At 46.5% G+C, this 26,241-nt stretch overlaps 1 protein-coding gene across 11 annotated transcripts in view; it reads left to right on the top strand.

Annotated features, from left to right (window-relative positions):
• The window catches only part of TENM4 (teneurin transmembrane protein 4), a 601,437-nt gene that overhangs the window by 383,660 nt on the left and 191,536 nt on the right, over window positions 1–26,241 (top strand). For 9 of the 11 annotated variants that reach the window (XM_019623651.1, XM_019623656.1, XM_019623654.1 and 6 more), the window contains 2 exons: window positions 3,808–3,906; window positions 5,097–5,332. In XM_019623651.1, the coding sequence (XP_019479196.1) occupies window positions 3,808–3,906; window positions 5,097–5,332 (335 nt within the window). The remainder of the gene's footprint in view (window positions 1–3,807; window positions 3,907–5,096; window positions 5,333–26,241) is intronic. The other 2 variants (XM_019623660.1, XM_019623657.1) reach the window with 1 other exon arrangement.

The raw sequence follows: 26,241 nt of genomic DNA, 5'->3' as shown, positions 1-26,241 counted from the left end.
AATGAATCCTGTATGCACACCTGACTTCCAGCAGTGGTGAGCTGAAGCCCCGGCAGGACTGTTAGCCAAGGGGGGCTCAGACCTTAGGGTCCCCATCAGGCAACCCTTGTAACTTTTGTTTTCTGGAAGAACTGGAAACCCAGAGTGTTGGGGGCAGAAAGTAGGCAGGAAATTTAGGGGGGGAGCCTTGAACTGGGAGTCGGGACACCTAGGTTTTAGTTTCAGCCGGGTCACTGACTTGCTGTATGTCTGGGAGCAGGACACGTGTCTCTTTGGGCCTTGAGTTCATCATCAATCTAATTAGGCCTAATACTTTGACCCAACACTAAGTTTTAATAGCACTGAATGAAGTTATTTCAAGGTGGTAGCTTTCTAAACAGGCAGCATTTTCAGCAAGTACTTGTGTCCACCCAAATTCCTAAGTGATCTAAATGATTAATATCCAAATTAACATGAGTGTAGAGGCTCTTTCAGGAAATGTGCTATGCTGTCACTCTAGAAACGTGTTGTTCACTTGCAGTGCCTCTTGTCCTAGTAGATCTGTACTTTTTAAATAATTGTTCTATCTTTTTAAAATAACTTTCGTTTTAAATTTTGAAAGTAAAAGTAAAAATCATTCGATCCAGACACTGGAAAATTCTCACTGTTGATATTTCTTTTTTTATTGGGGAGCAGTGTGTTTTTCCAGGACCCATCAGCTCCAAGTCAAGAAGTTATTTTCAATCTAGTTGTGGAGGGCACAGCTCAGTGGCCCATGCGGGGATTGAACTGGCAACCTTGGTGTTGTGAGCACTGTGCTCTAACCAGCTGAGCTAACCGGCCGCCCCACACACACACACACACACACTGTTAACATTTTGATCTTTATCCTTTATGTGTTTTTTCTCTGAATATATTTACTTGTTTCTGATGGGTTTTAAAGTATAGATGTGACTCGCTGAGAGCACAGTTCTAGCCTCATGATTCAGGCCAAAATCTAGGTGTTCTGGGGTTATGCTATGCAACCAGCTGCAGGCCCCAGGAGCTCATCCCTGGGCCCTCGGGACAGGGGCAGTTAGGGCCTGCTCAGGCTTGGCCATATGGACTGTAGAAAGATGAAACTCTCTCCCGGAGTGCAGGAAAGGGAGGAAATAATAACACAACACCACCTGTGCTACCTTCAATTAAACACCAGCTGCATACTTGCAGTATGCCAGGCATACTTCTTTTTGTGTACCCAATCATTTGCAGTTTTCAGCAAATATTTATTGAGTGCCTACTACCGGGTACCAGGCACTCTTCTAGACTCTGGGTACGTGGACAGAGAACAAGACGGATCAGGTTCCTATCCTCATGGCACTCGCATTGCATTAGGAAAAGAATGCAATAAGCAGATCAATATACATATGGTGTGTGTCTGGTCGTGTGAGGAAAACTAGAGCAGTTGCAAGGGGCACGGGGCAATGGGGTAGAGTAGGGTGGGAGTTGTTACAGTTAGGGTGAGAAGGGCAGGAGTGATCCATGCAGATTGTGGGGGTAAGGCAATTCAGGCAAAGGACAGCAAAGGCTTAGCTTATGGGAGAAACAGCAAGGAGGCTGGTGTACATACGTGTGGCACAGAAAATGCGGCTGGAGAGGTAACAGGGTGTCAGATCTTGTGGGCCCTGGTAAGGACGATGATTTTATTCTTGTGAAGCCGTTGGAGGGTTGAAAGCAGAGAAGTGACATGATCCAAATTATACTTTAGCTTCTATAAGGAGAGTGATTATCCCAGTATAGGGTTGCTCAGAGAGATCTGAGATTAAGACTCACCTGCCCAAGGGCCAGTGAAGGATGGAGCTGGGACCTGTCTGACCCCAAGGCCTGTGTGCCTCTTGCTGTGCCAGGAAGCCACCTCACTGAAGGAAGAAATGAGGCCACTCTGAGGGACTTCCACACCCCTCAGTTCCTCCCAGGCACTGTGGGAGGCCCTAGGGGCCCTGAACACCACCAGAGCAGCCTGCTTCCCAGGTTGCTGGGCCCAAACATGTTTCAGGACTCCCTGGAAGAGGAGGTCCCCACCACCATGGCGGTACTCAGTGGTCCTGGCTGCAGGACAGTGGTGCCTTGTGCTCTCACTGTCCCCTGGAATGTTAATGCAATCGTGCTTTGAGATAGTACAGCCCCTCCTCATTTTGGTCTGTGAGGCCAGCCAGGGGGCAGAACCACAGTCTGGGCAGTGACACAGGATTATGAGAGGCCTGAGCACTGGGGTCAGAGAAACCGAGGTTCCATTCTGGCTCTACCGCTTGCTTACTCTGTGATAGGACCTTAAAAAGTTTTTTCTCTGAACCTTGCTTTGCCAGCCTACAAAACGAAGATGATATTACTTACTTTCTAGGGTTGTTTTAAGAAATAAGATTTAAGCTGGATAATAGCTGCAGAGCAATAGCATAGTGAATACTGTGTGGTAGAAAGCAGCTATTATATTTAGCAATAATAATTCTGTAATATTTGTTTAGCCCCTGAAAATTCTTCCAGCATTACTCAGTTGGCCCAACGGCAACTTTGTCAGCTTCCTGTTATTATCCGCATCTTACAGATGAAGGAAGTATACAATTAGAAGAGGTTAAAGTTATTACAGAAAGTCACACAGCGAGAAAGTTGCAGAAAAGGGTCTGGAATTTGGGTTTCCTGGTTCTCAAGACCTCGTCAAAGTCAGAAGGAAGGACCCTGGCAGGGCTGGGTCCAAAAGTTAGCATTCTGTGTCCAGCCCTTCCCTCGCATGCACACAACAGGCTGACGCCACCACCAGCTTGTTCCAAATGATTCATTCCAGGGCTTTCAAGTGAGGTGCCAGCAGTCCTGAAAATACCAGAAAACAGGATCCAGGGCACTCAAGTGTGAATGATGCCACTTAGCAGGCATAGTTGAGACCAAAATGGGCTAGTGTGTCTATTTTCATTCTGGGTTAGAAATAGATACAGTCACAAAGTGCTGCACAGCCCTCCGTGCACTTGGGGGAACCAAAGAGCCCCCCTTCTGTCTCCAGTAGGGTGCCATTCTTGCCAATTAGTCATTATCTAGGTCTCTGCACTGCCGAAGCACTGTGACACTCCAAATAGCATCAGCATCAACTTGGGGGCTTGCAAGAAATGCAGATTCTCAGGCCCCACCCCCACCTACTGACTCTGAGTTTCTGGGGGAGGGCCTCCGCAAAGCACAGCTCTCCTGATGGTTCTGGCGCTTCCTCAAGTTTGAGAACCGCTGCTGTAGAAGAAAATGGCCCGGAATGCTTGTCTTTTTACTTCGGACTGGCAAAATGCGTGTCTCTAGCTATTGTTCAAGCAGAGGGAGGCAATAACAAACAGAGGAGAAAGCACAGGCTTTGGCACCAGATAAACCCAAGCTCCAATTTCTGCTTTGTACTCTGCTAGACAGTAAGCTAGCAGACAAGTCCTTCTCCCTCTCCACCTCTCAGTTTCCTCATCTGTAGAATATGGGGATATTGCCTTCCTGGCATAGCCTATTTTGGAGATTTGAGATAAATGGATGTCACGTGCCTAGCTCAGTGCCTGAGACATATAATCAGTCTTCATCCCTGGGTGCTGTGGTTTGATACACACGACTGCCAGACATTCAGGTTTGTACAGAGAATGCTCCCTCTGGATGCGCTGTGCCGAGCAGACCCCCTGCACATGCGGCTTGCACACAGACCCATCGCCTGGAAATTGTGTCCCGCTGGTCTCATGCACAGCTGCACCAGACAGCCACTTTGTGTGTTTCTCTACTGCCCCCCTTCATTGATGCATGACTCATTGCTTCATTCATGTCTCCATGTGTGCGTAGAAACCTAGGCAAGCAGCCATTCCTAGGGACATTGCAGGACAACCTCATTGAGATGGACATTCTCAGCGCCTCCCGCCATGATGGGGCTTACAGTGACGGGTAGGTGACATCCCCATGCTCCTCTTCTCAGTGTGTGCTCTCCCGCGGCTCCAGCACTTGCATGCAGCCCCTGAGACCTTTCCCTGGGATCTCCCGGAAGAGGTGATGATGCCATGTTGCATGTCCATCCCCAAGTCCACGTTTAAGTTGCAAGAGTGTATCCTTGGAATACCCTGTTCCCTAGCATATTAACAGCAACCTTGTTAATATGCAGCTCCGGCATCTCATTGGCTGCCTCTGCCATTCTGAAAGCCATCTCATGTAGCAATTTTTAGGCAGCACAGGCCCTGTATTGTACGTATTCTGGCCCCAGATATGTATTCTGTGGCCTGAGGCATCTTGCACCCCAGCAGGGTGCAAGATTGCCCCTAAGATTTACCTTTTACCTTAAGACTTGGGAGATGAGTGCACCCCATCCTCCAGGCTATGTACAAGTTCTCCCATGGCCTTGGCTATAGCCATGTGCTTTGACCACGCCACGCCGCCCTGGAGATGACAGCTAGGATACAGTTGCCTGTCGGTCCTCCTGCAAAGCTTTTACCAGGGGCTTGAAGGGCAGCAGTCTGGCTTCTGAGCAGAGCGTTTTGCAGGCGTTTGCTGCCATTGATTGTGTAGCAGCCGCTAGGGGACTCTTGACCACGGCAGTACTTAGTGGTGGTTTCTTGGTTCTCACACTCCACAGCCTCCTTTAAAAATAGTGGTATCCCCTTCCTCCACCAAGGTGCACTGGTGAATTAGGTCTTAGAGGGAGAAAACAATTTTTAGGTTCCATTATCTCCAGGATACAGACCAGGATTTTAGACACTTTCCAAGTTACTGCAATAATTTTAGAGAACGGCTAGTTTATTCCCTAAGAAACAGCATCCCAGCCCCAACCTTTCCCATGAAAAGGATCTCAACCCCCAGACTCCTGTCGAGTAGGTAACACCTTCCGCCTTGGCTCGGGTGGTTTTCCCCTTGGGTAGGGCTGTCCCATCTGTGTTCCGTGGAAACTTGTCTTCGTGTGCCCTTGTCATGTGGTCCAGTTTGTGACTCTCTTTGTTCCTGTCCCTCCGTCTTCTCTGTGGTGACTCTCCCTCTCTCCAGGCTCCTCTCTGCATGCGTCTAGTGCTCCCTCTGTCCTCCAGGTTGATCTGGGTTCCTGGTGAGCCGGCAGACCCTGACACCCTCTGGCTTCTCTCCATCCGCAGGCACTTCCTCTTCAAGCCCGGAGGCACCTCCCCTCTCTTCTGCACCACGTCCCCGGGGTACCCTCTGACGTCCAGCACAGTGTACTCACCTCCGCCCCGGCCGCTACCCCGCAGCACCTTTGCCCGGCCAGCCTTCAACCTCAAGAAGCCTTCCAAGTACTGTAACTGGAAGTGCGCGGCCCTGAGCGCCATCGTCATCTCAGCCACGCTGGTCATCTTGCTGGCATACTTTGTGGGTAAGCACCTCCCTCACCCCAGCTTCCCTTGATTTCCCATTGGCCCAGAGGGCAGTGACCAAGACACCTGTGGGCTCTGAAGTCACCTGGCGCCAGCATGGCAGTCAAAGCAGGCAGGGCCAGCCAAGCAGTCCTGGAGCTCTGAAGTGGCCTGCACCCCCAAACTGTTAAGGTCCGCTCCTTGGAGCCCTCTTCTCCTCCCCTCTGCACATGTGCCAGGAAGTGAGCTCAGCATCTGCTCTTTCATGTGTTGACTCCCCAGCGTTAGGCAGAAGCATGTACTGAGACTGATGTTTGAGGTGGTGATCTGTGACATGAGTGTCATAAATTGGAGTCACTACAAGGGAAATGACAAGTTGGAGAGGCTGGACAGCCGGCAGGCCTCTCGTATTGTTGCCATGTAGCTACAGTGAGGAACAGGAAGGAGATGGGGTGCCAAAGATTGGACTGTGCTGACCACAAGCCAGGAAAGTACGTCTGAAGGTGTGGGTCTGACCAGGTAGCCTGAGGGTACCATGGGAGCCAAGGTCCAGAGTTAAATCATGGCCAGGGACCCAGGAAAGAGAAATCCCAGGGTACAAAATTCATAGTAAGCAATTCGCGCTGGCTGAGGGACACACGGAGCTCTCGAGCAGCAATGACTGGCCTCCTACCTGACCCCAGGGCATCTCTGCCATGTAAGACACTCCTCCTGGCCTATTGCTACCACAGGATGCCTCCCACTGCATGCTCTTTTGATGTATTTCCCACACGGTCTGGTTTCCTGCTTTGGACCCCTCTTTTTGGTCTGCTCCCAGGGAAAATATTAACCTGAAGAGATCCATAGGCATTGTGTAGAGTCTGTTGCCTCTAAGTAAATCAGCCTGTTAGTAAAAGCATCCCACAGGGTTGGCTTGCCCTCTGTCCTCTTCAACCTTCAAATTCTATAGCTCTACGATTTAAGGTAGGCCAGGCCAGTTTGAGAAGGGCTTGAACCCATGCTAAGGAGTTCTGAGATAATTCTGTAAGCAAAGGGGATTTGTTCAGTAGAAGCCCAATAAGCAGAAATGAACAAACTGGCCAGAGGTAGACAGAGTGCCACCCATTGTGAAAACGGACTTTGTAACAAGCGAAGTTATTGTGGATGAACAAAGGGCTGTCTGAAGAGGTAGGAAGTGCTGTCACTAGGAATGATTAATAGCGCACGGGCCCCTTCTTGTTCGGGATATAGAGAAGGGATTTGAACATGGATGGGGCTTTGGGTGATGTAAGCTGTAAAGTCACTTCCCTCTCCAGATTCTTGAATTTATTCTTGAATCCAAACAAGGAATCAGGAAGATGATAGTCCTGCAAACAAGGCAGTCTCCTTAAATATCTCAAGCTATAATAAGCCTCCTTTGGTATGCCAGGTTTCTTTTCCCCTTATGAAGATTGATTTAGAGAATTTCTTGACTTCAAGGCCAAGTTGCCATACATGTTTCATCTCTTCCTTTGTATGATGGATTCGTTGTTGCTGCCTAGAAAGTTGAGTTGAGAAGGATCCTGAGGCTATATTATGACTCAATGGAAAACAGTCTGTGTGATTGATTAGTAATGTCTGTCGTGGGCACAGGAGTGGAGATACTGATGATATACCAGGTATTTGCCATCCCTGCTGCAGGTCATTGGGTGAAAGGGAGAGCCACACTGGGAGAGGTCAGCACCCACCCCAGCTCTGTGAGAGGTACATGACTGATGGACTGACAGGTGAGGAGTGGGGGATTCCAAGCACCATCAGCCAGCATGAAAGTTTCTTCCTGGCACCACCAATACTGCGTCCCCACCAACCACTGGCGCAGCTCTTGCTTTTGGCTGATGTTTTCTGTGTCCTCAATGAGCAGACTTCTGAACAAGCAGCATCACTGTTTGTCAAGAGTCAAGCAGTTTGCTGCATATAGACATTGTTTTGCATTGAAGTCTTAAGGTTTATGCTGGGTAACCTAGCTCAGAGAGAAGGAATAAATCGTCATATGATTAAATGAACTCTCTTCTGTTTTCATCCCATGGGCTTCTTCCTCTCCCATTCAATAAAAATATGTGGTCAGTCATCAGCTATCTAAAAATAGGGGCGATTGTGGGAAGTAGTGAGCTCCCTCTCGTAGGAAGGATACACATAGCGCTTGATGACCATGTGCTAAGAATGAGATGCGAGCACTGACCGGCCGTTTTTACTGGATGACAGTTACTTTTCCTTCCAACATGGATAGTCTTTGCATGTATGACTTTGTCAATTTTATTTTTCATTTAGCAAACCATGCAGGGTACCTGTTTTGAGCCAGGCACATTCTAAGTGCGAGAGCTAAAGTTATGGTCCTTACTCTTGGGCTGTTGTCGCTTAGAAAAGGAGACAGCTATGTTGGCAGTGATGGAAGCAGCTCAGGGGCTGTGGGAGTACCCAGTCCCCACCAGGAGAATTAGGGATGGCTTCATGGAAAGGGGATGTTTTAGCTGAGTCTTCCAGTGGGAGTTAAGCAGAAGTAGACACGCAGAGAGGGCATGTTAACCCGAGGGAAGTTGCAGACTCGAAAGAGGACAGTGTGGTGGCAAGGACATTTTCTGTACGTGAAGCATTTGAGGGGTGTTGGAGCTAATGCAGGCGAGTTTGGTCTTTGGAGGCCACGGACCTTATTGGATGGGCGGTGGGGAACCGTTGGAGGGGTGTAAGCGGTGGCAGGACACAGATGGTAGAAAGACAAGGGTACAGGAAGGAAGGACAGGCCCTCGTGCAATAACCGAGTTGGGAGAAGCTGTGGGCTTCCACGAAGAGAACAACAATGTCAATGGAGAGGAGGGCTCGACCTGAGGCCGATTCAGGAGAACTTGTGTCTCAACTTATGAGTGGTCAGTCCACTGATAATGTGCCCTTGCCAAGAATAAATACGTCTTTCTGATAAAACTAAATGTGTGTAGACACATTGAGACTGGACTCTAGATTCCATATCCAAAGAGCAGGTCAGAGAAGCAAGGCCTGGGACGTCCCCTTCGTTACCTGGAGACTCAGAGCTCACCCCTGACCTCTGACAGCCCGGATTCCCTGCCCAGCTCCGTTCCCCAGCTGCTCTTTGCCCTTGGGCAACTTACTTATCTTCCTGAGCCCCAATTTCCTCATCTAGAAGATAGGCACCACCCACTACCTCAGAAAGATGTTCATGAGTCTGGAGTAAGCTAACGTAGGTGACTGCTTTGCAGCAGGTGCGACGTCCATCCCTATCTTCCCTCAAGGGCTGGGGGCGGCCGCTGTGGTGTTTGGTCTCCTCAGGCTGCTGGGGGTAAAGGATGAGCGTCTTGTTGCTCAGCCATAATCAGCGGCTGTGGGGACTGACTCGCAATGAACTATCAATTATTAAAAATCAAATTAATTGTCTCAGCCGAGCATAAATATCCTCAACAAAGACTCTTTTTTTCCAACAGGCCAACCAATCTAATCAACAGCAAAAGCACAGATATTTAATTAGATTTTTGATGAAAAATTGTCTTTAATTTCAAGTATAATCAATTATTAATTACTGTAATGAGTGAGTCTGACTGGGTTTACTAATTAACTCATTTAAAAATTATGAATAACCTTTTCATTTGTAATTATTTTCTACATCCTATCAAGTTCTAGATAAGAATTGCATCACCTCACCAGCAGAGGGGGAGGAGAAAACAGGGCTGGAAAGAATTGTTCTTTTCTCTGGCGTCTGCTCAGAGCTACCGTATCTAGACAGAAACCTGACAGGTCCATTTGACATTCAGTTTCTTAGTTGGAAAGTTTCTTGGGAAATGGGCAAACAGTGACCTTTTATTTCCAGAGATATTTGCAGTTATTTTCATAGGAAGATGGAGAAATTGGAGTCAGCACTTAGCACCCACAAAGACTGCAGGGCCCTGGGCCTTGCCTCTGGGCTGACTTCTCCTCCCCTCCTTCCTTGTTACTGGGCTGTACTGGCCTGGGATGAGAACCTAGGAAGCCTGAGGGACCTCTTCAGAGAGAAGATGTGTATTTTTGTCTTCAAAGGTTGCCCATTCAGAGAGGCAGCCATTGAGGCTGTGCACCCTGCTTTACTCACCCTGATGGAGGTTTCTGTATCCTTCTTAGTCCCCCATTTCAATTCTCTGTCTTTTCTTTTCTGAAGAAAAGAAATCCACAGAACAAATTGGGAAGAAAATGATATGTGGGGAAGATTGGTTGTAAGTCAAACCATGAAGCTTGTACAGCCATGTCAATAAGGCTTTATTGTATAGAATCATCTTAAAACATTTTCAACACAGAAGGCAGTGTGGTACACAGTAGTAAAAATAATAGGGGTCACTTCATATCATTAATAAGAAGAGCAGTTAGCTTTGATTATGTGCTGTCCACGTGCCCCTCTCTGTTCCAAGCGTTTTCTCATTGAAATTTCCCAACAACCCTATGAGCTATTATCCCCAGTTTACAGATAAGGACATTGAGGCCCAGTGAGCTAAAGTAACTCATCCGCTGTCACATGGTAAATGGCAGGACTGTGATCCAATCAACACCAGGAGCTCAGGCTCCTGAGCTGATGCTGTTAATTTTTTTTCCTCTTTTGAGCTCACAGTCTTAAGCTTCATGCTGTAACGTTCTCATCTTAATTCGGTATTTTTACTGTGTGTCCAGCATTGGTCCAATCCCACTATATGTATCATCCGTCCGAACACTCACAAGAATTCTATGAGATAGGTAATATTTTCTGTATTTTCTAGAAAAGGAAACTCGAGCTCAGAAAAGTTGACAATTTGCCAGGGTCACAATACCAATACATGACATAGGATTTCCAAGTCTGTACTTTTCGGCCACTGTGCTGTAGGCTCTGGGCTTGAACAGAGGATGTAGAATCAAAAGAAGCCACTTCAGGACCTGATGACTGTGAATTTGAGCCAGTGACTTAACTTCTCTGAACCTCAGTTTCCACTTCCCTGATGGTTCTTATAATGGGTGTGGCTGGACCGATTAGCCCCATTTTACACGAGAGGAAACTGGGAGTAGCCGCATGGCTAAGAGCCTGAGTTCTGAAATTAGGCTCTGTTACTTATAAGTTGATGGCCTTAGGCCAGTTTACTAACTTCTCTCAGCTTCAGTTTCCACATCTGTAAAATGAGGATTAATAATAGTGGCTACTTCAAGGGTTGTTGAGAAATCCCAGTAAGATAATTTACATTAAGCACTTAGCCCACTCTCTGGCACAGAGTTAGCATTCAATAAAAGTTAGATACTATAATTATTAATATATTAGCACTATTAGCATCACCTGTAAAAGAGTATTAGTACATCTTGACTGAGAACTTGGACCAGCCTTGTCTCCCTGGAGCCCCTGCAGGCTTCCCAGCCTGTGTGAGTCACGAGGGCAGCTAACGGAACAACCAGGGGGACCTGTCAGAAAACATTTGTAGGGATCTCTTGCTGTTCCTGGGAAGCAGCCGCAAGAAGAATCATTACCAAAAGAGCACCTCACATCATTTCTTTAGGACAAAAGCTGATTTTTGCTTCCCTGACAGCGGCTTCTATCCAGAGCAACCTGACAGCTTCCCTGGTTTTCTGAATCTCTATGTAAAAAGCAGACACTGGGTGCTGCAGAATAGCTACAGATTTAATATCTTGAGGACTCTTCAAGCACTTGTCTGGCCAGAAAGACTTTTGGAATAGGAGACGAAAGCCTTGTTAATAATACAAAACCCAGGAAGAGCTTTGCATTTCAATGGAGATCTGAGATTACCCAAGGATGCTGTTTCTTCCATCATAGGTCCAGGTCCATCCTGCAGGGCAGGGGTGTCATTCGCCGTGATTTCTTTAAGGCAACACAGTATTCTGATCAGTAGAGAAGACAGGGTTCGGGGTCTGACTGATTGGATAGAAATTTCACCTCTGCCCCTCTCCAGCTGCAGAACCCTTTTGAGCCTTGGTTTCCTCATCTGCAGCATGGGAAGAATAATAGTACTTCTTTCATGAGGTTGTTGTGCCTCATGAAAAGACTGAATGAGATGATGTTGAAAAAACACAGGTCACATGACAAAACAGATGTCCCCTGCTGGTGGACTTAGGAGACTATTCCCCCTCTGTGGAGCTCAGTTATCTCCACCCAGGATGTGGTGGGAGCATACGATCCTGTTACATCCTTTTCCTGTCTACAGTTCTCTGCCTATGGGAAATTGAACCAGAGCTTTAGGGTGGGGTCACAACCATGGGCTGCAGCAACCTTGGGGTAACTAGTGTGGAACATTCCAACATGCTCAATAGCAATAAGGGATTTTCTTTCTTTTTTTTTTTTTTTTAAGCTGAGCCATCCTGCTACCTATTAGCAGCTTAGCGGCAGCTCAGCTCAGGCCAGGCATCGAACTGCTGTTGCTCAGAGCTCAAACTCTTGAGCAAGCTCTTAACCAGCTGAGCCACTCGGCCGGCCCCGGGATTTTCTTTTTTTTTTAATTGGGTTGCATTTTTCACCTTCACCAGCAGCTGATTGTGGGTTGAGAAAGAAAGAAAGAAAGAGAGAAAGAGAGAAAGAGAGAAAGAGAGAAAGAGAGAAAGAGAGAAAGAGAGAGGGAGGGAGGGAGGGAGGGAGGAAGGAAGAAAGAAATAAATCAGAACCCTTGCTTGAATTGGTGATAGATTAATTTAGAAATGAAAATGTTGTGCAGCTTAATTGCCACTTTTGCAAAGCCAGTTATTAGAGAGCATTGCTTGTTGGAATGTTATTGCACTGCCTGGTCTGGAAGAACCTGGGTCACCCAGTTTGGTTGACTTGCATTACGTGTGACTTGCATAGACTTGTGCAGGCTCCCTCAAGCTCTCTGACATTTCACCATGCCAGCTGGCCTAAGCGTGGCAGCCAGCCAGTTAGGAGGGATAGTGGACTTCCCTTCTCTTTGGGGTGGTGTTGCTCACTCGCCTATCTCCTGATGTCTTTTCCTTTGCTGCATATTCATTTCCTTGCACAAAGCGTGGCACATGCTCATTGAGACCTGGTTAAAGAAAAGACCTTGCGAGACAATTAAGCCTGCTAAGGCCTTTCCAGACAGAAGAACAGTATGGGCAGAAACGCGCATTTTATGTCCTGAGGCTCAGGTCCATGTGAAATGGACATGCAATAACTAGAGAAAAGATTAGAAATAGAAACCAGGATGATTTTACCCTGCTTCTTTGCCTCCATTATCCCCATCTGGTTCAGCTCACGTATTATCAGGGTCTCAGCTGCCATTAGCTTCGTAAGCACAGGCCCGTTGCACTTTGGGCCTGGGTGTTATTAGTGAGCAATAAGCTCATTTTCTTTCCTTTCCCTTGGACTTCGCATCATCCCTTTTGGATAGAAGCCATAGATTTAGCTTTATAGCCCAAAGAATGAGAAATGGAGATGATTGAACTTGATCTTTTAGGAGGACGAAAAAATGATAAAGATACAGGATCCTGTATTAAAGCCTTTCTCTCTAAGATTGATTCCTTCATGCTGCTCTGTGGGAATTGCTAATAGCAAGATATATGGATCGTTTTCTTTATAACAGACCCCAGACAAATATCCTACAACCCCCAAAAGGAGGCCTTGAGGAGACCAGCATAGCTCTCCACAGTTGTCAGTAACACTGCTGCGTGGAGGAAAGGGGCAGACGCTGTGTGGGGCTGCCCAGGGCAGAACCATGCCCCCAGGATAAAAATGACAGAAAGGCTGATTTGAGCTCTGTAGGAGAGGACTGCTCTAACCAGGGAGCTGCCTGTGTGGAGTGGGCTTCTTGTGTCTGGGATGAGAGAAGTGAGGGTTACGTGCCCAGACTCTATAGATGAGTGGATCTTGCTATTGCTAGCTGTGCCACCTGGGCAAGGACTTAATCTCCTTAAGATGCCTTTCCTCATTTGTAAAATAGGAATAAACAAAGAAAGAAAAGACTAGCTGAAATGATTAAATCAGTCAACATGTTTTAGCTCAGCAGGAAGGGAAATTTTCCAGCTTGCAGACCTCACTCTCTCCCCACCCTCCAATCTCCTCCCATTGGCAGAACCCAGCCAGAAGCCAGAGCCTCAGGGAACCCAGCCACCCAGGGCACAGAGCAGAGTGGAGAAGGACAGAGTGGATCTGGAGGGCAAATGGATGACATCAGTGTATCCACTCCTCACAGTTCCTTTCCCTAGCAATGTTAGGGCTCTGACTATACTCCTAGGGACCCAAGACTAAGATTGAGACCCAAACCACACTCAGGCCAGTCTCCCTTACCTGTACGCCACTCAGCCACTGGACCCTGACTGCTTGTGTTTAAAACCAGATTTATTGAGATATAAGTTACATGTGGAAAATTAACACTTTTTAGGTGTACCGTTCTATGAATTCTGACAGAGTTGCACGACCACCACCACAATCAAAACACAGACCATGTCCATCACCCCAAAAAGCTGCCTTATGTCCCTTTGTGGTCAGTCCTCTCTCCTCATTCTCAGCCTCTGGCACCCACCCACGTTCCCCATCTCAGTAGTTTTAGGTACTGTTTTTGAGATGTGTAGTAAAGAAGCAATTTATTTTCTAGATTCAAAATCAGGTGTTGCCTCCAGTAACCTTTAAACTCAAAGATGTCAAAGTGTTGAGGAAATCTTAAGATATAATTTAGAATTCAAGATATCAGGGCAACAACTGGAACATTCTAGGGTTTTCTGTGTGATATACTTGACCTCCTTGAAAGATAGCTGCCAAAAGCCTCCATGTGGTCAGCATGAATTCACAAGTTTGCGTTCTTCTGCCGTTCCCATGGACCACTTTTTCATGCAAACAGTGTCAGGAATTGACACAATCCTCTTTCTTGTCAAAATAATAGCTCTGTCATATTTGTGCCATTACTGCCTCATTGTATTCCTGCCGTTTCCAGTGATTTGGTATTATAGCGAGCACGCCTGTGAACATCTTTGTGCCTCGGGCCCTGTTTGCTTCTTTCGGTGGTTGTGGGGAGCGTGTTTCCCAGAGCCAGATTCCTGGACGGGCAGGTTGAAGCTCTTGTTTCTCACTGTTGGGGGCTCCTCAGAAGGATAGGACTGAATTCCAGGGCCCAGCCAGGTGGCCACTTTCCATGCGGTCCTGGCAGCGTGGGGCTTTGCGTTTCATCTTGGGCTGGATGGCTTAATGGGTGGGGACTGGAGAGGGTTACAAGTGGCCCTGAAACCCAGAGAAGCTAAAGGATCTTCATTCCTGGAGGGAACCACACCCATTTCTCCCAGGCAGTTTCTTTTCAAGAGCTTAGTTCACATATTGCTTCTTCAGTGAAACGCCTCTGATTTCCTCACACTAAGCCAGGAACCCAGTTCTGTGCTCTTATGTGCTCGTAGTACTCACCACAAATCCAGCTGAATGCATCATGGATTAGGTTCATGTCTGTCTCCAGTGTTCGATTGTAAGCTCCGGAAGGGCAGAAACCATTTCCATCTTGCTCAGTGTTGTGACTGTAGCTTCTTGTACTAGGACCTGTCACGATGTAGCGTGCATTCAGCAAAAGTGTGTTGAAGGAGAGAAAGGAGGGGAGGATGTCAGGACTAGAACCTGACAGGTGTTGCAAGGCATGGAGTGAAGGGAAAGAAAAAGGTACGCACAGCGGCTCAAGCTCTTACATGGAACAGAGATCAAAAATATAGAGACAGTGAGATCACACGAGAGTGGAAAAAGATTACTGGAAACTAAGATGGGGAGAAACCCTAGGTGGCTGCCAAAATATAGTCAGAGTGGGGCACAGAGTGGGGTGTTAGGCCTCCGTCTGTTCTGTACGACTGTGCAACTTTCAGCACGAACCTTGCTGTCTCTGAGCCTCAGTTTTCTCCTCTGTGAATGTAGGTAATAGGCTCTCGTGGGGATGTGATAATAATCAGGCACCTAGTTCTTGCTAGCAGGAGCCGCTAGTAAATGAAATCTGTCTTCTCTTTTCCTCCGGCAAACGAGGTGTGTTGAATTTGAGAGACAAGCTGTCCTGAGTTTGGAAAGGTCTTTGAAAAAAAAAAAGGACCTGAGTTTACTAGTGTATTTATTTTTTTATCACAACAGCAGGCGCTGCAGAGGAAACACACTCTCCCGGGCCTTGGGGGCCCCTTGCCTTGTGAGCAGTTTCAAGGCCCCTAATGAGGCAGCATAGCTGTGGTTGGTCAGGAAGTAGCCCCGACCATGCGTCCAGGGTGCTCTTGCTATTATAACTTCACCCCAAGAGTGTATAAAAGGAATTGATTTTACAGATTTTTAGCATCCTTGGAAAGGATTTATCCTCAAGCCCTTGCTTTTATTCTAGACTAATTACTGTGAAATAACAATTTAATTGCACTTAGGTGGAGAGAAAAAGCAAGCACTTCTTCCTGATGGGTGTTCTTTGGCTGTTGTAAACACCTTGCTTGTAGAGAGGAAGTCGGTAGAGTCAGGGCTACGCTTAGGGCTGTATTCCTGGGACAGAGGTGAGGAAGCAGAGGGGGCCGGCTCTTCACTGCAGGGGAGGAGAGTGGGGGGTGGGGGGGGAGGAGTCATGAGAGGAGGAGAGAGGGCTATCAAAAACCCAGTATTTTTTATCTTTGCCTAACAGTAAAACACCAAAACCCACACTAAACAGTTCCATCCTTTAAAGACAGAAATACAGTCTGGTAGCACAAGCACCGACTTCTGACAGAGTGAGAAGACCTGCCTTCCAGCCCCGGCTCACACAAGTTGTTTCCATCTCTCTGAGTCTCGGATTCCTCATTGGTAAAATGTCAGTTCATATCTAAGAGGTGTTTTGAGCATTAAGTGAGAGAACATCTGCCAAGGGTATACAGTCCATGGGTAGCCCACGGTGGGTTCAGTAAATGCCGTTCTCACCCTTTAGGCAACTGGATCTCCTGGAGATTTTAAACGCTCTCAGATCCGGTGGCCAAGGGCCATCCCCAGAGGTAGGGATTTCGGGTAATCTGGGATTACATAGAGGGAGCTTCCCCAAGCTCAGGTTTAAAATGGTGGGGTACATTCACTGAGCTGTGCGTCCCGTTGTGTCTCCAGCTGTCAGAGACAGACAGAGCTGGATAAGCTAGCATCACTGCTTTGAGTCATCCATGGTTTCATGGCGAGCCACATGTGTAAGGAGCTGGTGGCAATACTAGACAGTTGATAAAAGCATGTTACTGGAGCTCGAACCTTATCCCTGTGGGAGCCCGAAGGAGGGAGCAATTCATTCTAACCAGGAAGATCAGATAAATTTACCCAAGGCATTGAGCCCTGTAAATCAAGTAAGATATTGAAAGAGAAGCTGGGAAAGACTTTCTGGAAGATGGAGCAGCCTAAAACAAAGGCAGAAGTCAGTAAGGAGAAATGTTGGCTATTTTGGGCGCCAGTGTCAGAAGACGGGGCATTAAAATGTCCATTTGTGCTGTTGACCTATCTGCAGGCCTCAGTCTCTATTTTATTGAAGGCTCGTGAACGTAAAATTACAGAAACCACAATGACTGCAGGAGGACACTGGCTGCCTTCCGCCTTAGAAGACAGGCTCCACTAGGCCAGTGCACAATAAATACCTTGCCTTTGGTGTGAGGCCTTTCAAACCGTTGGTCCTCTCCAGCAGTCTGTCCACTACATAGAATTCTTAACTGCAGTTCCTTGTCCTGCGAGCCCCAGAGGTGGAAACTGAGGCCCACTCCAGTTAAATAACTTGTTCAGCTGGAATGACTGGTAAATAACAGAGCTGGACCTACAAACCTGATCTTCTGATTCTAAGTTTCTTATATAGACCATGGCACCTCTCAGAGCCATCCCCCCTGATGTCTTCTTCTACTTCTGTGCTCCATGCCTGAGGCTCGGAGCTAATAAGGGCACTTTGCCATCCTGTCTGGGCCTTTCCTCTGTCCCCGCTCCCAGCCCTTCTCCCACAACCTAACCTGATGTAACAGAGATGGCAGTTCACATGTATTGAGAGCTTACCACCATGTGCCAGGCACGCTCTGAGTGTTACGTGGATTTTCTCATTTCACCTTCTCAACAGTCTTAACTCATCCAACAAATATTTGTCAAGTACCAACCATGTGCTAGGTACCATCCCATTTTTATTTCCAGCTTATAGATGAGAAACTGGGGCCCAGGAAGGTTAAGTCAAACGTCTAAAGCCACATCACTAGTGAGTGAAAGAGCCAGGGTTGCCCCCAGAGCTTGCCCTCTGCACACTGAGCTCTGCGATGCCCATAGCTGGGGTGGGGCTGGGATGGTCACCTAATCCAAACTGCTGAGAGGATGCAAGGAGCTCCTGACTAAAGAAAGACACTAGTGTATTGTTTGATCCAGCTGCCCTAGCTATGCACTTGTTCCGGGATTGCTGCATACCTGTGGCATTGAGTGGGGGCCATGGTCTGCACCCAAAGTGCTTCAGGATTGGAAAGAAAAAGAGGCCCACGTGACAAGGTTCCTTGACACACATCGCTTACTGAGCACCAGCACCTCATGTTATCTGATTCTGCTGTTCTCCCAGCTTCATCTGGCATGAGTAGATTCTCACTGGTGTAACATTTAATTTTGGAGAAAGCCCTTCCTGCTGGTGTATGGCAGGCAGCTAGATTTATCCTGCCTTTGAGCCTGGAGTGAGATTTTGATCACAGCCTCCAGTGGGGGAAGAGAAAAGGTGCCAGTATTATTAATTGTGCTGTGGCATTCATTTCATCACATTGTCCTAAATTTTACCACTCAGGCTCTTTGTAGAATTCTACAGCAAGACATGTTCCTTGGTCTTCTGTGCGTGTCTCGGTCTGTATGTGTCACTGCGTAAATGAGCGCACACGTGATTCTACCCAACGATGTGTGCAAAAAGGGTATTTGTGAGGAGATGGAGTGGAGGGTAGCAAAGATTAAATGAGAATTTTAGGCGAAGTAGAAGTAGCATTTTCTTTTTTCTTTAACTGAAAAGTGGAAACTCTTCTTTCGCGACTTTGTTTATGTCACCTAACTTTTTTATAGTGCATTAAGTCCATCAAATAGTACTGTTCATACACCTAATTGCATAGGTCCGGGGCTGCGTTGGAAGTTTCATACATAAATCTTTGCATTAGTCTACAAGTACGTGTTAAACTTTGAGTGCTTTTTCATTCATTAACTTTGAAGCAATGTAATAATAATGCTTTATATTTTCTGTATACTGTATAATCTATAATCTATAAAGAACTCTCATTAAATTTAACCTTTACAAGCACCCAGCAGAGGGTTTTGTATTATATTTCCATTTCTTTTTTCTTTTTTTTTTTTTTTTAGCTGAGCCATCCTGCTACCTGTTGGCAGCTCAGCGGCTGCTCAGCTCGGGCTGGACTCGAACCGCTGTTGCTCAGAGCTCAAACTCTTGAGCGAGCTCTTAACCAACTGAGCCACTCGGCCGGCCCATATTTCCATTTCTACAGATGAAAAAACTGAGGGTCAGAGTGGTTAAGTGAGTTCTCTGCTGATGCACAGCTGGTAAGGGCCAAAGCTGGGAAGCTGGTCTCTGCAGATCTAGTCCACTGGGTAGAGAGATGGACAACAGAGCCATCAAGGGACAGGGAGCACATGTCAGGGCAGTGTGCCTGAGAGAGGTGCTGAAGTAATGGTAAGGGCTCAGGGCTGGGGGGGCAGGAAGAGGTCATTTTTTGGATGGGGGTAATGGTAGAAATCCACAGAAGAGTTGACATTTGAAGTAGGCCTTGAAGGATGGGAGAATGACTTTTAAAACAGGAAAGGCAGTGGCCATTCCACATAGAGGCATTGCATTAGCAAAAGCCTGGAGGCTGGATGGACAGGTGTATTCAAGGAACAGGAGAAAGCCACGCAGACTGATGAGACTCCTGAGCAGGGAGAAATAACGAGGGATGTCAGATACTATGTCCAACAAGCATGTGAAATGCTCTTTGAAAATTGTTTCTGTTAAGAAGGGATATGTCCTCAAGTTTTTATGTATTGCCAACAAAATTTGAGCAGTAAGGCAGGTCCATATTATAATGAGGTTTGTTTTTTCCTCCCATTTTTGTCATTTCCACAGTTTTCCATCTAAGCAGAAAGTCAGTGTGTGTAGTGGTTAGGGACAGGTTGGGGGCAATCTGGTTTTGACTCAGATCTGAAGTTACTCTCTGCCTCTTATTAAATGTGTGATCTTGGGCTAGTTGTTGAACCTCTTTGAGCCTCAGTTTCCTCATCTTGCAAATGACGGTAAAACAGTACCTACCTCGTGGGGCTTTGCCAGGATTAAATGATTGTGCATTTATAAAGCATACAGCACAGTGCTTGGCACAGCTTTCAATTAATGACAGTGCCTGTTATTAACAGGATCAAACCAGGGGCCTGTGGATAGCAGAGAAGGAGAACTCACATTTGTTGAGAGCCTTGCCCTGTGCACAGCCAAGGGGTGGGAGGCAAGAAAATGTGGTGTGATCCCAAAGGGCCCGAAAACGCCCAGGGAGCAGGAGACTGGGAAGCTGTGACCTCACACACACTGTTCTGTGAGATTTTAAAATGCTCTTTCAAAACGCTTCTCATTATGAAGAAACATTATCCCAAGTCACCAATCTGGGTGGCAGTCTCCACATTAAGCTGTCCGCCCCCATTCCTCTCACCAAACTGAATGTTCCAGAGGGAAGCGGCCTATCTTAATAATATATACACAAATTAAAACTCCATTTAGAGGTACAGTGGGGAACACCTCCTAATTGACTTTGAGTGTTGAAAAAAATTAGTTACAGGGCTGGTATGCCAAAGGAAGCCGGGAAAAGGGAGGGTTGCTCTACAGAGCCCTGTCACAGTGTGTTTTCCGGTAGCTATGGAAATGGTACCTAGCAACAGGCCTTCCTCCTTCTACAGCTCCCAAGCGTTAGCCAAACCCGTGTTTCCCTTCTGCCCCGATTGAAGGTTGTTGGTATAGGTGAAGGAGGAGACAATGTGTCACACGCGAGAGAAGCTGGTCCTTTGCTAAGTCCAGGCACCTTTAGGTAGAAATGCTTCAGAGAGCCTTGTTGACCCTTGGATGCAAGTGCCACAAAGAAAGGAAACTGGACACTGTGCACAGCTTTCCGCCAGCATCTGCCCTGCTCTCTGGGAAATGACAGGCCCGTTACCAGGCCTGGGGCTGCTCTGCCAGGGCCGAGCTGGCTGCTCACCCCAGCACAGCAGTGTGAACAGGCTGGCGATCCCCAGGGCGTCTTTGATCCCTGGATCATTGGTAAAGCCATGAATATGAAGGGCAGACAGTGGGCCTTTCACTAGGTGTGAGCACTTCCTCTGTGTGGAGTCACTCCCTTGGATGTTTGCTCTGTTGGCAGTGATTTGGTCCGAAACTGCATGTTTATTCTGATCAGGACTAAATGGAAGCCTGTCCTGTGCTTCCTTGGCAACAGTCTGAAAAAAGCTTGGGACCTGGTTCTGGACCTTGGTGCTGCCATAATGAATGGGGCAATTATAGACAGTTCTGGAGCCTTGGTTTTCTAGAGACACAAAAGTAGATTAATAGTATCTACCGTGTTGCTATGTTTTGAGTTGCCTGATCTATAAAACGGGGTTAGAAATATTATCTTCTTAAAACATTGTGAGGTTAAGTGACATAATGAACGTGAATCCTCCAGCATTCTGTCATGTGCATGGTACAATGTGAATAAATGGGAGCTATTGTGGTTTAAGAATCATAATCCTCATTACGTCTGTCTCCTTCCTTTCCTTCTTCCTCATTCCTGTGGACCAGGTGCTGGGGGGTAGCAATGAAAGGAATAATCCCTGCCCTACGGGGAGGGCTCCACAGTAGCCTGACATGACAGGTCTGTGGGTTCACTACCTTTACTTTAGGCTCAAGGAGAGGACTCCTTTAATCTGGGAGCGCAGTGCCTGATGGAAGAACACGCATGAGGACGGCTTTACTGCTTATACAGGATTTCCTGCTGTGACTGAATGACAGGGTCATTTAGTGGAAAGAGTTCTGAACAAGGAGTCTGGAGACAGCTCAGTGCAGGCCCAGGCTCTGCTACAAATGTGCTAATGAAGTCTGACTCTCCTCCTCTATGCAGTGTTTGTGTGTGTGTGTGTGTGTGTGTGTGTGTGTGTGTGTGTGTGTGTGTGTGTATGTGTGAGACTGTAAGTCATAGCAACATCCCCCCCAACATCCAAGCAAAAACTCAGGTTTGTCAGCTCTCTCAAGAAACCTCCTTTCTTCACTTTCTCAGTGAAACCTGAAAACTTTAATATGCAATAAAATGATGATGATATGATACCAACAAAGAAGACCCCCAGCTGATCATATATTTGAGTAAATGCCAAGCACCATAATAATCTTTAATCTTCACCACAAGTCTTGGAGCTAGGTATTCTGGTCCCCATTTTATACATGAGGAAACCGAGGCTCAAACGAGTTCAGTAGCATGAGCCAGGTCACAGAACTGTAAACATGAGAGCCAGAAAGGGAACGCAGGGCTGTCTGGCTGCAAAGCCTGTGCTGGGAACCACTGCACTCCTGTGCCTCCCGTTTTCTTGTCTCTGGAACCAGCACAGAATTGGAGTGGCGCAGGGAGAGAGGTCTGATCACCGGGCTGAGGTCACTCCCAGGGTTGGTGGAGGTGGATGGCTAACTCCTGAGCTAGTCATGTACACAAGAAGTCTTAGGAGAGCCCGTCGGGTGGAAGGTACCCAGGAATGACAGCTTTCTGATTCTTTTACTGCAACAATGTCAGTTTATTCTGTACAAATTAGATTCCGGCCATCGTTCCCCTACAACTTGCCGTGTCACCAGTTTTCAGTGCCCTCCGGTTAAATTGCCGTTTCTCCCCCGCGTTGACAGTGGGCGGGCCTGTTGCCCACTTCCGCGGCTCCGTGCGCTTGAGCCTCTCACTTATCCCCAGCCCCACCTTGATTTAGAGAAATACTGAACAGCTGCCAGCGAATCCCTTGCCGAAAGGCCTCTCTTCACCACAGCATCGCATGGTACAGAAAAATGATTAACTGTGCCAGAGTCCATTGTCTAGAAAACACTTAATTTGGGGGTGAGAGACAGTAACCCTGATTGTTGCTGTCACGTTTATCCAGACACAGGAAGAAAAGCAATATATTTACTCGATTTAAAATTAGCCCCACGTAGTTACCAGTGGGATCTTGTCAGTCCGCTTTATAGTGACTCCGCTTTTAAAAATGGTTTTATCCATTGGGCGAATATCTCCAGGTCCTAAGCCTGTAGGAGAGCGCCCTCAATTTAAAGGAATTTGCAGTTGGCAGGAAGGGGAGTTAGGGGAATATAAAGTGAAAAAGAGCTGGCTTTAACAAATCTTTCAGTGGATATAAAAATTAGGAAAATCCGTATAGCAAAATGACAAGGTGGATGACAGCTGCCATTTATTGAGCTACTACTATGTGTCCAGCACAGTTCTAAGCAAATTACATACATTATTTCATTTAATCTCTTAAGGTACATATTGCTATTTTCTTTTTACAGATGAGGAAACTGAGACTCAGAGAGGCTTTGCCCAAAGTCATGAAACTACTAATGACCTAGCTTTGCGTGCTCTGGAGAGAGCCAAGCTTGAGGACTAACTCAGCCAGTGGACACGTTTGTTTGTGTTTACATGGTTTTGATTGGGTGGGGGGGCCAGCCATGCCCAAGGGGAAGATGGGGGCTTTGTTCTTGAAAAGAAAGTCCTTTCCCAAACTGTCCCAAAAGAGCAAACCTGGCTATGCTGTCAGCAGGCGCTTTGCCTTAATTTTTTTTTTTTTTAATATTTTAACTTAATTTCAGGCATTGTAACTCTCAGCAGTGTGATGAACCAGGAGGAGAGTCTGGACTTTGGTACCAGTCAGATCCGGGTTCAAATGTGACATTATCATTTCCCATCTGGACAGTGTCTTTGAGTACGTTGTGCAGCCTCTCTGAGACTCCAGATTTTTCATCTGTAAAATGAGAATCATAATTTTCTCGAGGTTTAAGTAAGGAGTGAATGAAATAACGTCTGTAATTCCCCTTGCCTAAATGTCTGACACGTGGCAAGTACTCAAAGTTAAGCTCTCCTCCCTCTATCATCCTATTCCTCCTGAGGCTTGTTGTAGAACTTCCTTTTTAATGTAAAATAGCATTAAAGTGAGTTTGGAAACTAGTAAAGAAAATGTATCCATAGCCCTACTGCTATAATTCAAAGTCTGGCGTCTTTTTTACCTGTGTCTTTCCAGATTTGATTTTTATATGCATAGCTGGTTTTATACAGATGCAGTCGGCAAAATCATGCAATTTTGTATCCTGCCTTTTTCCCCCTTAACACTATATTGAAATCATTTGTGCTCATTGCTGGTTGTCATGGTTATTTTTAATAATGATCACCTTGTATTCCATCCAGTACCTGTACCATATTTTAGCTAAGTCATTCCCTATTTTTAGACATCTAGGTTGCTTCCAATTTTTGTTGTTGTTTACTATTGCACTGCAGTGTACATCGCTGGGCATACAGCCTCTTGGTTTGAAACTTTTGAATGTTGTGGCTTTGTTGCAAAACCAGGAATAGAAGCTAGGGAATGAAACCCTGTCGTGTTGTTATTTTGTCTTTTTGTTTTCCTCATGAAAGGGCCATAATCAAAGGATCCAGTGACTTATATTTTACAGAAATGATGCTATTTAAAAAAACAAAACAAAACACCTGAGCACTAATATAAAACAGAAAAGTGCATAGCCATGTAGCTGATTTCATTCCCACTGCCTTTGGAAACCAAAAATGCCACTCAAATCAACCCTTTGCTGTGGTTACAACCGTCTCTAGTCACAACCAGAACTGCTAATTTACGGATGCAAGAGGGTCATGCATTTGTTTTTTGGAAGGGAAGCGTGCCTTGTGGCAGGAGAAATCTATACTTATACCTTATACCAGTGACATGCCTGCATAATAACTTCGTTAATTGCCTCCTGCTGATCAGGTGCTGGGAGAGAGACTTCAATGTCTGAACATCTATTGAACATTTTCCTTAAAAATGTCAAGATGGAGCTTGCACTTTCTCAGCCATCTCTCATGTCTTGCTGGGCAGGAAAAGGTGACTGGAAAATGTCAGCCCCGGGATCAGATTGACCAGAGCTGAGGGAATAGGGAACTTCCCTACCCCAGCTCTTGGCTTTCAGAAATCATTAACATTTCCATGTGGGTGATCTTATGAACCCACTACCTTTCCACAGCCTCTCTCTGAACTCTTTAGCATCTTTTCACCTTTTCATTGAATTACAAACTAGTTTAAAGGGAAAACCAGTATCTCATTTCTTATTTATGACGCTTTTAGTATACTCGAGGAGAGCTTTGCACAGTTATAAATAAAAACCGCAGGGTGTAGTTTAGCTAATACTGTGAATGTACCTTGGTGTTGGGTGGTTACCATTAATCCCTCAGAGAACAGGGAGTACGTATGATGATTATAATTTCATATTGTTTCAGTGGCCTGGTCCATCCATAAAGCCGTCTGAAGAGGACCATTTATATTTCTTAGCTTTTTTTTTTGATCCGTAGCTGTTACTTCCAAATCATTTGGAACACGGGCTCCTGACTCTGAAACTTGCCTCAAACTTATACCAGCTCTGTGATGTTAGGTAACTTACTTGACCTCTCTGAGTATGTCAGAGTATATCACTGTAGCTCACTTTCTATTTCAGTTCTACTGTATACATGGCCCAATAATGTTTTTTTTAACTTGTCTTTATGTGAGGATTAAATTGAATAATGAAAATAAAGCATTTGGAATATAGTATACACTGAAATGGTACCAAGTTTTGTGTTGCTATTATTATTTTGATTATTGTCAAGGATAAAGAGTGGTTGCCTGAGCTGATGTGTCCTTGGACAGTCTCCGTCTGCAAGTGTGTTGTGTCCTTTGGGAAGAGGAGAGCAGAGCTTACTCTGTCTTCCTCTCTCTTCCCCTTCCCCATAACCCAGAACCATAAAACTAACCACCTACCAAACAATTCAGTAAGAGAGTAGAGGGGCCCCTAGCATGACTTATATTTAAGACCCTGGATCACAGATGAAGTGTCCCTTTTATTTTGGCTTTAGGATGGCATTGGAACTTTACATCTCTGACTTTATTTTTATGTTTTTTTTTTTGAGATTTTATTGGGGAATTGGGGGAGGGGAACAGCATTGGGGAATTGGGGAAGGGAAACAGACAAGTTGCTGTCCTTTTGTTCTTCAGTCTAGTTGTGGAGGACGTCAGTTTACTGGCCCATGTTGGTAGTATCATTGCGCTCTTCCCAGGTGAGGCAGATCGGTCGCCGGTCACTGGACGGCCACTCACGGTAGCTTGTGGCAGCCCACTGCAGCAGGGGCTGCAGCCAACACCGTTGCTGGCGACTCGCAGCAGCCCTCCTCCAGTCAAGCTGCTGTTCACCATCTTAGCTGTAGAGGGCGCAGCATCACAGGCCCTCATGTGGGATCCAGGGCCCTGATGCTCAGAGCTGGCGTCCCAAGCCAGCTCTTAACCAACGCACCCCTCAGCCGGCCCTCACATCCCTGACTTTATATCCCTCTACTCTCACTCGTACCTTCCAGCTAGCTGGTCCTCAGCCTAGTCTTGGTGACTCTGTGCTCACTTCCCTACTCACCAGCCTCCCAAATTATTTCTGGATGACTGAGTCTTCTGAGAGGGTCCAAATTTTAGCTGTATCCAGCACTTTGCTTTTCCAGATGGTTTTCAGGAAAAATCTCTTCCACGGGTCCCTGAGACTGACCAGCCTCGCAGCTGTGGGGGCCTGTTTGCGAGGGCCGGCGGGCAAAGCCAGGAGGAAGGCGTGCCAACACGCCCCCCTAAGCTTTTGGTGGACAGCGTGCCCCACAGCCGTGGGCTGTCCTGCCCTACTTACCTTCCCCGGGGCACCGATCCTGTGTTCATTTTCACCTGTAACACTTTTCCATTGGCTTTTCTTCCCCCTCAGCTAATTTTCTAAAGCAAAGACTTGCTTATGGATCTTGTTAAATGTAA

The sequence above is a fragment of the Hipposideros armiger genome, unplaced genomic scaffold (assembly GCF_001890085.2).
Source record: "Hipposideros armiger isolate ML-2016 unplaced genomic scaffold, ASM189008v1 scaffold_556, whole genome shotgun sequence".
NCBI lineage: Eukaryota > Metazoa > Chordata > Mammalia > Chiroptera > Hipposideridae > Hipposideros > Hipposideros armiger.
The sequence above is the reverse complement of the archived record's forward strand: the minus strand, read 5'-3'. Positions and strand labels throughout refer to the sequence as shown.